At 45.3% G+C, this 14,420-nt stretch overlaps 1 protein-coding gene across 4 annotated transcripts in view; it reads right to left on the reverse strand.

The window, feature by feature from the left end:
• SORCS1 (sortilin related VPS10 domain containing receptor 1) overlaps window positions 1-14,420 on the reverse strand; it is a 484,554-nt gene that overhangs the window by 44,082 nt on the left and 426,052 nt on the right. For all 4 annotated transcript variants that reach the window (XM_045854533.1, XM_045854532.1, XM_045854534.1 and 1 more), the window contains exon 19: window positions 7,555-7,741. In XM_045854533.1, the coding sequence (XP_045710489.1) occupies window positions 7,555-7,741 (187 nt within the window). The remainder of the gene's footprint in view (window positions 1-7,554; window positions 7,742-14,420) is intronic.

Raw genomic sequence — 14,420 nt, forward strand, 5'->3', positions numbered from 1 at the left:
AGCTTTCTTGGTTCCACCTCCTCTGCCCTGAGGAGAATACACAGTCCATTCTGGAAGCCCCCGAAACACAAGTCCTGTTACCCGAGAAAAGTGCTCAGGAGCTTTCTCTGCTTTAGAGAAAAGGATACACTGGGAATAATTACATCTCAACATTGTCCATTTACTGACTTTCTTCCAGGCCTAAAATCTGAGTCATGTATGGGTAAAAGCTTAAAAATCTGTAAGTAATTTATGAAGTCCTTAATGAACAGGCCTGCGAGGGGATTTGACAGGGAAATGCCAAGTGTCTCCAAGAGGGTATAGCCTCGGCGGTAAACGAGGATGGTGAAAATCTCCTAGGATCCATGTTGGGTGGTGAGGGCGGGAGGAATTATTCTTTATTACCTACTAGATTTAAAGATCTCTGTGTGTAAGTGTGTGTGTGTGTGTGTGTGTGTGTGTGCACGTGCCTGTCTGTAAAGCCACCTGGGTAGGTAAGTGCGGGACAGACTGTGTTTGGTGTTGACTTAGGCTTGTCTAGGACAAAGGCAGTGAGTGGGCAGGGGGCTCTGCGGTTCTCCGTGTCTCAGGACATGCTCACTAAAAAAGGATAATTCTGTCCATGGAGGCCGATTAGACCAGAAACCTTAACCAGCTGAACAAGCCCGCAAAGTCAGAAATATCCTCCTCGTAGAGAATCACTAGGACCTTTCCTATGGCCTATGTGTGACTTTCTCCTTGAGTCACTGTGCCCAAGAAAATATGCCTTTTCCTCTGAGGCGAACATGACAGAAATCTGTCATTGCCACCGTCATTCCACGAGTTGGAGAAGGAAGCGGCACCTCGGGCCCTCCCGCCTGCTCAGTCGCTGCCTCTTCTTCTGCTCGACTGTTACGTGTGTTTCCCAGGACGCTGCCTCTGGCTCGTCTCCCTCCATAAGGTCTCCCACTGAGCACTGCCATCCACACTCTGACCTTCAACTATCAGCTACCTGCTGAGGGTTCCAAAACCACCTTCCTGACTCCGGACTCCATTAAAAGCCCACGATTTCCCCCCTGTCTGTAGTCTCCAAATATCGGCTAATAAAACCAATGTTTACCCAGGGGAGCAACCCACAAGCAGAAAGTTAGTCTAGATAGCTTATTTACTACCATCTACACCCACTTAGGAAACCACTGATTTGGTTTCATAAATATCTCTCAGAGCTCTCCTCACCCACCCGGATCCTGTGCTGGTTCGTATACTCCATACACCCTCACCTGGACCATTACGACTCTGTTACTGATTTCCCTGCCTCTAACCTACCCCTAGTCTGACCCACTTGCTGCTCCACGTGTCCAGTGCCTGCCTCCCTCAATGATACATAAGCTGCTTTGAGCGCCAGGTGTCCCAGCACCCGGAATAAAATGTGTGCTCCAGGGTGAGGGTGCAGTGAGCACATGGGCCTTGATGGGGAAGTGGCTGTCTACGTTTGCAGAATGGTAAGAAAACCCAAACGGCTGCAGAGCAGAGATGGGGGCAGGAGAGGATGCTCGTGCAATGTAAGAGGCATTCAGGACATGTAGCTTGTTGTCCTTGCAGGCCCTGAAATATGTATGCGTGTTTGTGAGACTTCATTCTTGCAGGTATATATGTTATATGCTCCCACAGTGAATGGTCATGACTATGTCTGGATTGTTCCAAGGTTGTCCTAGAAAGCCAAGTTCATTATGCTATTCACTAGGTCAAAATTCAAATCCCCATGACTTAATTATAACAACAATGATAGCTGAACAGGTATTAATCAAAAATCTGTGAGACAGAGAACACAGGCTGCAGACTTTTGGAGGATAAGAGCCCCTCATATTTATTTACCTTTACCGATAAGGCTGGCCTAGCTTCTGAGACACAGCAGATACTCTCGCGATGGCTGGGTAACGAGGGAACTAACTTCCTGTCTCTGCCTTTGTGCTTGCTTCTCTCTGTCTATGGAATCTGAGGCTTCGTGACCAGCACACAGAACAGAATTGACTTTCTGGCTTGTAAGTCATGATAAAAAGGGGTGGGTCGTAAGTCGGAGTGGTTCAATGAGGCAGTGAAAGGGCAACATTACTGAGTGATGACTGTGTACCATGCATCCTGCTAACAGCTTTTTATTCTCATTTAATCCTCACAGCAACCTCACGAAGCGGGCCCTACCATCCTCCCCATCTACACATGAGCAAACAGAGAAAGCTGACCTTCCTCACTTCCAGGATGTGAGCTAAAGCAGCCTGATTCCAGAGCCCAAGTGCTGGCCAGGGGACATGCTTGATAAGACTTTCCCATTTTAACAAAAGAGCTAGCAAGAGTCACAACGTAGTGATGACTTAAATACGATCCGGGCACTGCAAAATGAACACTGCACATTCCACCATATAGTGCATGGTTCCTGCTCTTCCCGTTCGCTCTGGCAGGCCATGCCTCGTCCCACCCCAAGGCCTTGGCTTTCACCACCTTTGTTACAGCATCTGTAAGACTTCAAGTCTCAGTTCCACGGTCCCCTCTTGTGTGACAGTTCTCCTGACTCCCCAAATCTGAGTTAAATCCATTAGAATGTGAGAACTAGATCACCTCTCTTAGTTCCATTCTCAAAGGGACCATTTTCCTGGTCCCTGTCACTTATGATCATTTAACATTTTAAAAAAAATAGAACATCAAAGTAAGGATGATGCCCATGTATCCTATTAATGACAAAAATTGAATCTTGTGACTGAAATATGGTCATTCATTCATTTCACTAGTTTCTGAGTGCTACTATGTGTCAGGCATTATTCTAGGTGCTGGGGACACCTGGCACCAGGTGGAGTGTATGTATTATGGAGGGAGGCAGGCGTGGGGTAGGGGAGAGAGTGCTGTTTTTGACAGGTCGGTCAGGGGAGGTCTTTCAGAAGAAGAAGTGACCTTTGAGCAGTGACCTGCATAAAGCACAGGAGAACAGCAAGTGTCTGCCAGTGATGCTCCAGGGTGAGGGCAGAGCAAGTGCACAGACCTTGAGCAGAGGGTTTGCCCCCCATGTCTGAGAAGCAGCTAGAAAGGGCTGTGGCACAGAGACACAGGGAAGGACCAGAAGCCCAGGCGGTCTAAGAGGCATTCAGGACACACAGCCGGTCGGCCTGTGGGCCCTGAAGTGCACACACACATTTGCATGAATTCATCCCTGCATGTGCATACATTACACATTCACACAAATGAGTGGAATTTATCTTTCAGATTCTCAGGTCCTCTTCTATTCACTTACTTCTTGGATGTTTAATATACCTGCTTCTTGCTGCCCCCAAACCTCTTGCTGCCCCCAAACCACTTAAGCATCTCTCTTCTGTACAGAGCATGTGGTCTGCCCTAATAGAGTCAGGGAAGTGAACCTCCAGCCCCTGGAGGCCCCAGCTGGCTGGCTGCACCAAGCTTAGAGCTGAACAAACAGGCAGGTGCTTCTCCATCAGAGAGGTGCCTGCAATGCCCAGAAGGATCGGGAGGTGGCACTGCATCACTCCATATGAGTCTTCCTGGCAAGGTGGCTGAGGGACTGCAGAATTCCTCCTGTGAATGAGCTTTCCCTGCTCTCTTCATGTTTGGCCCCTACTGTGCCCCAGGAAACAGCTGGCTGACTATCGTGTGCATGTGTGTCTGTGTGCACGCGTGCACCGATTGTTCTGGGCTGCTCATAGACCTCCTCCGACCACCAAATTAACTACCGTGTATGCATCATATTGCTGTTTGTCTGCAATGTTTAAACATCTACCAGAAGAAATAAACACATCAAGTATAAAGACCAGACCCTACAATAGAGCTCCTTGAACGTCAGTGTGCATGAGGATCCTCCTAACCTGTTCACAGCAGACTACAGAGCTGCATGTCCAGGAGTTCTAACTCAGCAGGTCAGGGAGGGTGCCCAGGACACCACATTTTTGTCATGCAATTTTGGGGCAGGTGACTCATTAAACCACGCTTTACAAAACCCAAACAGGCCATTTGCTGGCCGATATAATGATCCTGTGAAAAGTTGCAAAGCTGCCCAGGACCTTGGGAAACAGATCACTTGACCCTGAGATGGAGACAGAAAGACACCTGCAAACACCGCAGTAAGGATGATGCCCATGTATGGTGTTAATGCCAAAAACTGTAGGGAGGCAGCTGAAGAGAGAGGCTTGGTTGGGAAGGACTAGAAAATCCACTTCATTTTTTATTTTTACCTTCCATTCTGCAAATGTGCAGTTTTCAGTGATTTTTTTTTTTCCCTGCAAGACTGGTTTAGATTGGGCAGCTTTCTGAGCAGAAATCTGCAGGTCCTCTAAATTCTCTGTCCCTGGCAAGGCAACAATGGTGGCACCATGGGAGGGCGTCCCCTTAGTTTGAAACAAGCAGAGCAGAGTGAATACTTTCCCCAAGGAGTTCCCAATGGACAGGCTCCAACAGGTTGCCCAGCCACCTGGTGAGAGCTGCCGGCCCCGTCCTAGAAACCTTACAGCAGGAATGTCATCTCCACTTGCTTCTGATGACCTTTGCAAACCTGTATGAAAAGCCTCTCATTTGGAATCAAATCACCTTTCTGAACCAGAAAGTGGAGGGAGTGTGTTCAAGACAGGTAATAGGGGGAGAGTCGCAGGCAGAGGGGAGGGTGTTGGGTGGAAGGGGCAGAGGGCAGGCCTGGCAAACTGAGCTGAGACTTGCTGCTTAGAACCCATGAAGTACAAGTGCATGTGCTACTTTGTGATAATTGACAATTAAGCTTTACTAGTTGACAGGGCACAGCACACTATACTCCTCAGAACCTTTCAGAAACACAATGTACATTCCTCACCGCGACAGAGAAAAACCTAGGCTCAGAGAAATGGAGTGACTGGGCCAGGATAGTATCTGGATCTTCCAACTCCCAACTCAGTCCTGCATTCGGTTTTTGTTTGTAATTTTTCTAAATGCCACCCCTCACCCCCACACCGCATCCTGGCACTGTGGCACTGAAAATTCCCAGATACCCTTCAGGTTTGAGATGTTGGGAGGTGTGGATCAATTATGGTCTTGCTCTGACTTCCTGTTAGTTTAAAAGGTGCCAAAGTCACAGTTCTCCTCCAATCCTTGCTTCCTCCACCTGCACAGAAGGGCCAGTGCTGCCTGCCGTGGCAGACAGATGCCAGGTGAGCAAGGGGGGCCCCGTGAGCAGCAGCACACCACGGGTCCTTCAGGGGAAAGGCGCTAACGAACACACTGAAACTGCTCCTAGGTTTTGGATGTATGTGAATTAATGAAAGCTTTAAAATAATCCCCTTTAATACAGTCAGTACAAAAGAGTCAATTCTTGTCCCCAGGGCCAGCAGTTCCATTACATGAGGCATGCTCAGTCAAGCACCTAACCCAAGATGAGTCTAACAAAATTAAAATCAGAACGCAAGACTTTCCATTACGAATCATTTTCCACTAAGGTTAAGGTTAAATCCTTTTGCCTGTCAACTAGGCTAACTGAGACCAAAAGAAAAAGAAAAGAAAAAAAGCAAGGGAACAAAGAAGCTCTTTTCTTTCATTTCTTTTACATGTTGTGACTTCAGCAACCTTTAGTCTTGAGCAGGCGAGCTCTGTGCTGCTTTTCCTTCCCAGGATTCAGTAAACCCGGGAGACGGCTGGGGTGGGGAGGGACCCCTTAGGGACATGATCACTTTCAGGCATGAGACGGGATCCACCAGGAGGCCGAACGGGAGGGTGAGCTGTGAAGGACTCTATGAGAGACCCTGGGAAATGGAGACAGGAAGCTACTGCTGAATTTTAAGTTGGTCTTTAGGCATAGAGTACAGTAGCACAAGGGATATGGAATAAAAGTACTTTTCTAACCAAAATCCCCCTTACAGAACTGGAGAAAATGATAGCCACCGTCAGCAAATGCACTGGCATCTGGTTGAGAGTTACTTCACTAACCAATATTTGTGACGTATTTTTGAAAGCTGCATGATCATTCCCATGATGTCATCACTTGAGACTATTGTTTAGTAAGAGGCAACGCCAGGAAGTCTATCTCGAACAGCTCAGGGGTGGCGGTTGGCAGGAAGTGAGGCTAGGAAATAGGTCCTGAACCTATGCAGTTGTGTAGCCAGCCCACCACTTCTAACATAAATATTCACGTTCTTTCAGGACGATCTGCAAAAATGTGGGGGGATAGGATGAGGGCTGGGGGAGACTTAGTTCCTCTAATCCCACGCCACTGTTGGCAGTGACAGTAACCCTAGCGGATCAGGAGCAGGGGATGGAGTCAGGCAGGCCTGAGCCTGAAACCTGGCTCGGCCACGTAGTAGGTACACAGCTTCACACGGGTTATCTAAGCTCTTGGGACCTCACTAGCTTTTACAAGTAGGGTTTCTAATGTTGTCTACTTCACAGGGTTGTTTTGAGGACTGAGATTATACACATAGAGAATCTGTTTAGCACAAAACCTGGCACACAGTGAGAATTACAAAAAATTAACTGAAAAGTGGGGTGTGGAGTTGGCCGACTGGGAATCTTGTACAACTTTGTTTAAACCCAAAGAAGCTGGTAGAGTGTATCTTCAGGCATCTCTGGCATGAGTGCACAGGAGATAAAGATCAAGAGTTGCTGACACAGCAGGATTATTTAGGGGCCAAATGATCTTTTAAAGATCCCTAAATAGTGTGCCCTCCCCCTGGACCGCAGCCACTTGAAAACTATTTTAATGAGCACATTCTGTGCCCAGTTGGGTTCAGTGGCAAGGGGCAGGTGAGTGGCATGGACTACTGCCCAGCCTTAATACTCTTGGCCTAGAACTCAGAATTAATTTGAAAAAGGCCCTTCATAGAAAGGAGCTACATTCATTTGGAAGTAAACTATTTCTCTAGCAACTTAAACAAGTCCTATGTCTACCTGGGGACACTCACAAACCTACTGTAAAAGGCATTACCAGTCAACATAACTTAGTACACCCATACATTCCTTAATGGGGAAAAGCTTTAACATTTCTTGGAACTGTTTCCTAGTGCGGCTTCCTTAAAATAGTTTACACTTTTTCCCTCTATACCACCTTCTCTCTAACAACACATCATCTCCAGATAAATCCCAGGAAACACACTCTTTAAAAGAGCAGAAATCTAAAAAATATTAATAGGCAGACAGAATGTGGGAGAAGAATAATCAAATGAGGAGAAATTCCTTTACTGATGCGAATTCTCCATACATTAGATTGGCCATACAAATGGCTTGTTTTCAAACATTTCTGACGCCCCCCAAAAGGGACAAATTCATATTCAATCAAATAGCTTAGCAGGCTGCTGGGGCCTAGCCTCCAGACACGGGTGCTGTATCTCGGGTGCTCAGGCACCTGGAAGAAGCACAGTAAATGCAATGAAAAAAAATCTGAAGCAAACCAGAGTGCAAGATTATTCAAATTCCACTCCCTGTCTTTCTTCTTACTTTCTCCCCACTGGGCCCTCTTATTCTCCTTCCCCGTCCTGCTAAAAAGTAACTAGCAAGCTTCTTCTAGATAGGAAACTTGGGATTATATTTTAAAAGGACACGACATTTAAATTATGTCATAAATCAACAACAGTAACCACATACAAGTTACATGTAAGTACAGGACGGCGCTGTCAGACCCGAGACTGTTGTCCACCTGCACGGTCACTCGGAAAATGCCCACATTGTGGTAGACGTGTTTGATCCCATCTTCCATGGAGCTGAGGTTGACGTAAGACACGGCAATGCCGTCACCGAAGTCCACTTGGATGAATGTCCTCTGCACGTCGCCCTGAAAAACAGCCCAGCGTCAGAGGGAGGGAGTCTGGGCCTGGCTGCTCTGCCCTGGGGGCTGGGTCTTGGTTGCTGGCTCCGGGGTCACAGCAGCTCTGGCCCCTCCTGCCATGGGGAGGATCCGTCTGTATCTGACAGAATCCCCATGACACCCCCTGGCAGACAGGCATCTACTAGGATGGATGCTCTCCAAATCTGCAGGGCACCAACTACCAAGAGTTTCTAGGTTGGAAAAATTAAGTGTTTGATTATGAGCTCCAAGTTGATATTCAGTTCCTCTGATCACTTTGCTTAGAGTCTTACCATCCACATGAATAAAATAAGGTGTATACAGCTTTAAATATCCCCCCACTTGTCATGGTCCTGGACCACTTCCCCAGTGTTCAGAGCCTCTGAGGCCCCTTTTTATTCTGGCTCCCCGACCATGCCAGAGAAAGGACAGGAGGCACCTCGCTGTACACCTATATGCCATGGGGCTCAGCCCTACTATTAGTTAAGGTAATGATGGTTAGTTCTTTTATAATTCAGCTATTTTTTTACTATAACAAAATGATCTCATTTTATCCTTTACAGGATCTTAGTCTGGTGAGAAAAGTAGAAATTGTTCATCCATCTTACAGATGAAGATGCTTCGTCAAGAGAGGTTTAATCATCTGCTGAAGGTTAACAAAGCCAGTTAGCAGCAGCCCTGATGCTTGAATCCATGCCTCCAGATTCCATTTCAGTCATTACATGTGGGTAAAACATCAGTGGCTCCTCCACACCTGAAACTCAGTATGCCATTCACAGGTTAGATGATGCCAAACATGTCATTCAGCCTCCTTTGGTCCAGCAAATGCTCATAATACCTCCCTGTCTTAAGTCAAAGGGTTGTTATAAAAGATACGCGAGTAACTGATAATCTGTAAAATTCTATATCCAAACAAAAGGCTGTAAAAACAATGTAACTGTAGAAGACTAGCAATACCCCTTTTAAAGCTTGTTTAGAATCATACGATTCTAAATTTCCTGCAGGTGGGTAGGAGAAGATCAAGTTTGCTTTATAAAATTCCAGACCTGTTTAAAAAAAAGGCTTTTGGAATTATAGTCAAGATTCTTAAGGAATGAAGTTTCTTAGACCCACTTGACAAACACCAGCTTCCTCTGCGCACAGCCTACACTTTAATGCACTTGCATTGTTTGTTTTGTTAGTCGCTCCCATTCTGGGGTAAAAAAAAAACAACAACTCTGAACCAGAAATGTATTTTCGATTAACTAAGGTTTATATGGTAGCATGTCTTGAAAAGGCCAAGCTTAAAATGCTGACATTTAAGATTAATCCACAGGGAAAAAGAAAGCAGTTCAAATCCTATGAATCTACGTGACCTAATCTCCTGATCTATGCCCAGCCATGCACTGTGAGGGGGGAACTCAGCAGCTCATTCTCGGTGTGGACAGCGCAAAAACCCTCCCCTAGGGTGGGAAGAAAGAAACTCCATTCAAAACTACTGAACAAATATGCACATGTCTAGACATTGTGCAATTACTCGAATTCCCTTCACTAATAAATATAAATGTCAGCCTCTCTTGCTGACGTGTCCTTCATTTGGACAACCAACTTGGACTGGTCAGTTTCTGATTGTTTTTCTGGTCAGTTTCCATTCCCATGTTTTCTGAATTTTCAACAGAGTGACTGCCAGCTGACCCTTGAAGAAGAGCCTGACTTTTTTAATCTCCTCACATTATTTGGGACAAGTGTCCCAAGGAGTAGCTAAGATTATTTTTTTAAAGATTTTATTTGTTTTTTAGAGAAAGGGGAAGGGAGGGAGAAAGACAGGGATAGAAACATCAGCCGGTTGCCCCTCATGCGCCCCCAGCTAGGAACCTGGCCCACGACCCAGGCATGTGTCCTCATGGGGAATCAAACCTGTGATCTTTCAGTTTGCAGGCCAGTGCTCAGTTCACTGAGTCACACCAGCCAGGGAAGCAGGTAGCTCTAAATAAACAATCTCACAAATAAAAGTCATTCTAGGGGGTGACAGGAAGGAGCGCGCATGGTATTACAAGCGTGTACAATAGGGAGAGGTGACACACTGAAGTTCTGATCTGATTAAGAACCTTAAGGAAGGCCTCCCAGAAGAAGTGATATCTGAGCTGAGAAGGCCTAAAGCAAAGAACTAAATGAACCAAACAAAGGACATGAGTGAATGCCATGGAGATGAGGAGTCTGTGCCGTGAGGACAGAGGAAACGGAGGTGCAAGGGCCCTGTGGCAGAAGTGGCCGGTGCCGTTGAAAGCGGCTGAGGCTACAGACACGGTAGGACCATGTTATGAAATGAGACTAGAGGGGAGAAAGTAACGTGTTAAGACTTGTGGGGCAAGTTTCTGATTCTGATCTTCCTCCTAAGAGAAATGCAAAGCCCTTAATAGTGTTTTAAGCAGGGGTTTGGTGGAAAATGGCATGATGATATTTTTAGTTCAAAAAGATCACTCTGGTCCCAATACTGAGGATGAATGAAGGAAGAGGCCAGTATGCTGGGAATCCAATTAAGGTAGTTCAGGGCAGATGATGGCGTACTGACATATGAGTTGCAACAGGAAATTACATGCGCCTTTCTATCAAAATTAATTCCCATAGTTTATTAGTTTTGAAATCAGTGTATCTCAGCCTCTGATATCAGCATCTCTTATAGAAATTGAACTCTACCAGGCAGCCCAGAGCTTCCTGAGCTTCTTTAACTGAAAGTCACTCGGGATCACTTTCGGAGGGAGAGAGAAAGGTGATGGTGGAGGCAGGGCACTACTCCCTTTTCTTGTTGGACTCTGTTCCTGGCTTTGACTTGTTTTCCTCTGATGACAGTTTTGTTCATAAGTGAAAAGATGGGCCGGCTGTCAGGAACTCCATGGACCATTCTTTTTCTTTTTCTTTTTTTTTTTTGAGAATTTTTATGAGTTTATTTAAGTCAAACTGATAACAATTGCTAAGAAGCAAGGTCTCAAATACCCTCTCCATGCACAATTCTTGTGTCTTCTCTCTGGTGAAGGAGTATCATGTTCAAACCACAAGAAGACAGAGAATATGGGAAATAACAAACATTTGGAATTAGGAGTCCGGGAAGATCTTGTCTGTAACTGAGAGTACCTTCAATCTAATAAATCACAAGTCATCATCCCTGATATAGAACTTAGGCTGGCAAATAGCTGGACTGTCGTACATAAATCTTTAGACCTAATGCCATTTAGTCACATGCCCTAATATAGATACAGAACTGAGAACATTACTAGCTCAAAAGAAGTGCCCGAGAAAGGCACAAAAGCCCAATGAAATCCATATGGGGATTCTCCAAGGGCATCACATCACTGACTCTGTGATAGTAAAACAAATATATCAAATGGCCACAACAAAGCCAAGATTAACCTAAGGAATGAAAGGAGTGTGAACCTATCAGTTCCCGTCACATGGCTTCAGAGAAAAACGGGAAAACAAACGATGCAGTAACTCAACATGGACAGCTTCAGCCTGAAATGCGGCTCCAAGATGCTCCTGTCGGCATTAGGGACCCTCTGCAGAGAGACACTGGGCTTGTGTGCCGGAGCCTAGTCCTGGCAGAGCTCCAGAGGGGGCCTGGCTCTGGGGCCACTCACACCCAGTCTACAGGCACCCTGTAGTTATTTCTACATGAACATGACCTTCAAGTTCGTGTAGAAATAACTGCATGTAGATAAGTGACAATAGTAATACCTATTTTTCTGAAAGAAAAAAGCAACAAATATCACAGTGTATGTACCATAAACCCAAGTGGGTTTGTATAGAGAAAGGTGCCTGCAAACACGCCCAGCCTGTCCACGCTGCCTGAGGGTGAGGCGAGGGGCAAGGGGTGCCAGAGGGTTAAGAGAAAGGGAACAAATGAGGGAAAAATAAAGATTCCACCAAATGAAAAAAAAGGGGTTGGATATGGTATAGCACAACAAACAGTAAAAAACCAAAACACCATTCTAGCTCTATTATTACTGTAAATATTGAAATATTGGTGAGGGATACGGGAACTAACCGGAAGGTAACACAGATACTGGTTAGATGGATGGTGGGATTCAGCCAACTTTGCTCTTGGATTTTTGTTGCTATTTGAAGCTCTTTTTCATTAAGCTGCATTAAACAACAAACAAAAATCAGGTGTCTCAGTCCTGTTTTTTCATGGCTAAAGATATCTGGGCAGGGTCGAGAGCATCAGAGTGGCCCCCCATTGCCTTGCAAACCCCTCTCCTGGTAGGGTTAGACTCAGGTTAGCAAGGTGTTGATGAGAAGCAAGGAAGGAGACAAGCATGGCACGAGGTACCCTGGCCTCCAAACAAGAGATTCAATGTCGACATGAGTATAAGGAGAGAAGTGCCATCTACCTTGTGACTTCTCACATAAAGTGTGCAAGGAACATTGTTCTAGAACATCCTTTCATGGTCACTAAGGGAGAAGAGAGAGAACATTTCTTGACACTCTGCTGTGCAAGAAATAATAACAACTGCCGTTTCCATAGTATCTCATTTAATCTTCAACCCTAAAGACTCAGACTTAACAGACCTAAATTTTGCGTAGTGTCACAAGGCTGGGCTGAACCAAGCTCTTCTTGCCTCCCAGTTCCTCACTCCCCCTGCTGGCTCATAGAAGACACTCAGACTACTTTACTGTGCTCATTCCCAGGTGGGTGCTGAAGAACAGCGTCACATCCATGTGAAACCAGAGAGCTTTTGTAAGCTTCAGCAATTAAAACCCTCTAGAGGAATGCCAACACGTATCCACTTCTCCATGACATAGTGATGGAAGAGGAGCCCAGTGGAATAACCAGGCTCTATAAAAGACCATGGGTGTGTAAGATGCTCCTGTAAGGATCCTGTTGATGGGAGTGTTTGACAGAGAGTGAGATGACTCTAGACAGGAATCAACCACTGTACTCGCATTGCAGCTGCCATTTTATGATGGTGAATGGAACCCTTCTAGCACAGGGCACAGCAATCTATGGTAAAAGGATGGCGTGCACGCATCTTCTCTTCCCAAGTAAGTTCTGGTCCTCTTTGGTATGCCCTGTAACAGATGCCACTGTTGCTGAGAGCTGAGGCTGCCTCACTAGATCAGTTGGGAGAGAGTCTTTCCCATGGATGTCTGGTTCAAATCGTGCCCTGTGAGCTTCTTTTCTATTTCAAAACTGAGCTCTGGAAAACAGTCTCAAGATATCTAGGTATCAGCACAATTTCAGAATACAGAGTCAGCTTCTTCCTTATATGTATTCAGAGATGGCTTTCCAAGGCACAAGCATCTCTCTAAATGCACCAATCTGCAAGCAAAGGCAACCAAGAAAGTGGACGCCTTGACCAGGAGGGAGAACATTCACGAGCAAGGAGGGCAGAGCATAGGGTTTTATGATCTCACCAGAGAACTCAGGTGTGACAAAGGCAACAAGACCAGACTATGGACGCGCCAAATCATTTGACCAGATACATGATGGTTCATTTTTTCGCTGATGAAATGCAGATGACTGGGCCCCACTTTGATAACTCTGGCTCTTGGCACTTGCCTAGTTATCCGTGCTCTTCTGGATCTAATGCTAGACCAAGTGTACATCCAATCAAACACTTGGACCATCAAAATGCTTTAAATCTTCACTGGCAAATAAGCTGCAGCACCGTGTGTGTGAATGCACAACACATTTCCAAAGTTCATTTTTATGTCTTCTGTGCTTGGTGTCTGGCTTAGAAAGAACAGATTACCTACCATAAGGTGGGAGGGACACTTGGCTTGTGTGAACAGATAAATGACTAGAAGGCAAAGCCGCTTCACTCCACTGAGACACTGTGGTATGGCAAGGTCAGGACCTTGACCCATTGTGCTTTGGAAACACTCTCTAGGTGATAAAGGACATTGCTATACTGATACCAGTGCACCGTGGCTTCAAGAACGACCTCAGCAGGCTTCGGCAGGAAAACAGTAGGGCTGCCAAATCACTTACATCTTACAAATGCTTTTTATAAAAAAAAAACTACTCTACGACTAAACGACTAAAAAAAACACTCTAAAACATTCAGATACGTAATAAGAACAAAATTTACATTACTTAAAAAATAGTAGAAAGAAGATTTCTTTACAAATACACCTATGTAATGAATCTTTCCTAGCAGTAAAATATGTAATAGAAATATGTTAGCTTTATTAAAAAATAAAAATGGAGATGAAAAACATAATGTAGCATTGAGAAAATGTAAACCATCCATTAAATAAGGGGAAAAATCAACTCACCCATAATCTTGCCACCCGGAGATTACATTGTTAACAGACTGGTGAATACCATATGAACCAATGAGAATGCACCACCACCACCACCACCCCTATGGCGACGACAACAACAACAACAACGACAACGACAACAACAACAACACTGGAATCATTATACTGTCTTATGTTATGCTGTCGACATTTTAAAAGAGCTTTCAAAAATGTTACATACAGTATTATCACTCAGTGGACTTAAATTAACCAAGCTGTAAGACCCCATCTATGACATCCATATGATTTCTTGTCCTGGATGTCACTTCATCACCTTCCCAAATTATTGGGATGTTGTGATACCCGAGGGACTCTACAGAGGTCCACAGAGGCGCTCCATGTGTAAGAGGTGTCCTCTGAAGTCGGGCGATAGCCCTAGTGTTAG

Source organism: Phyllostomus hastatus, unplaced genomic scaffold (genome assembly GCF_019186645.2).
Source record: "Phyllostomus hastatus isolate PE091 unplaced genomic scaffold, TTU_PhHast_1.1 phas_scaffold_1066, whole genome shotgun sequence".
NCBI lineage: Eukaryota > Metazoa > Chordata > Mammalia > Chiroptera > Phyllostomidae > Phyllostomus > Phyllostomus hastatus.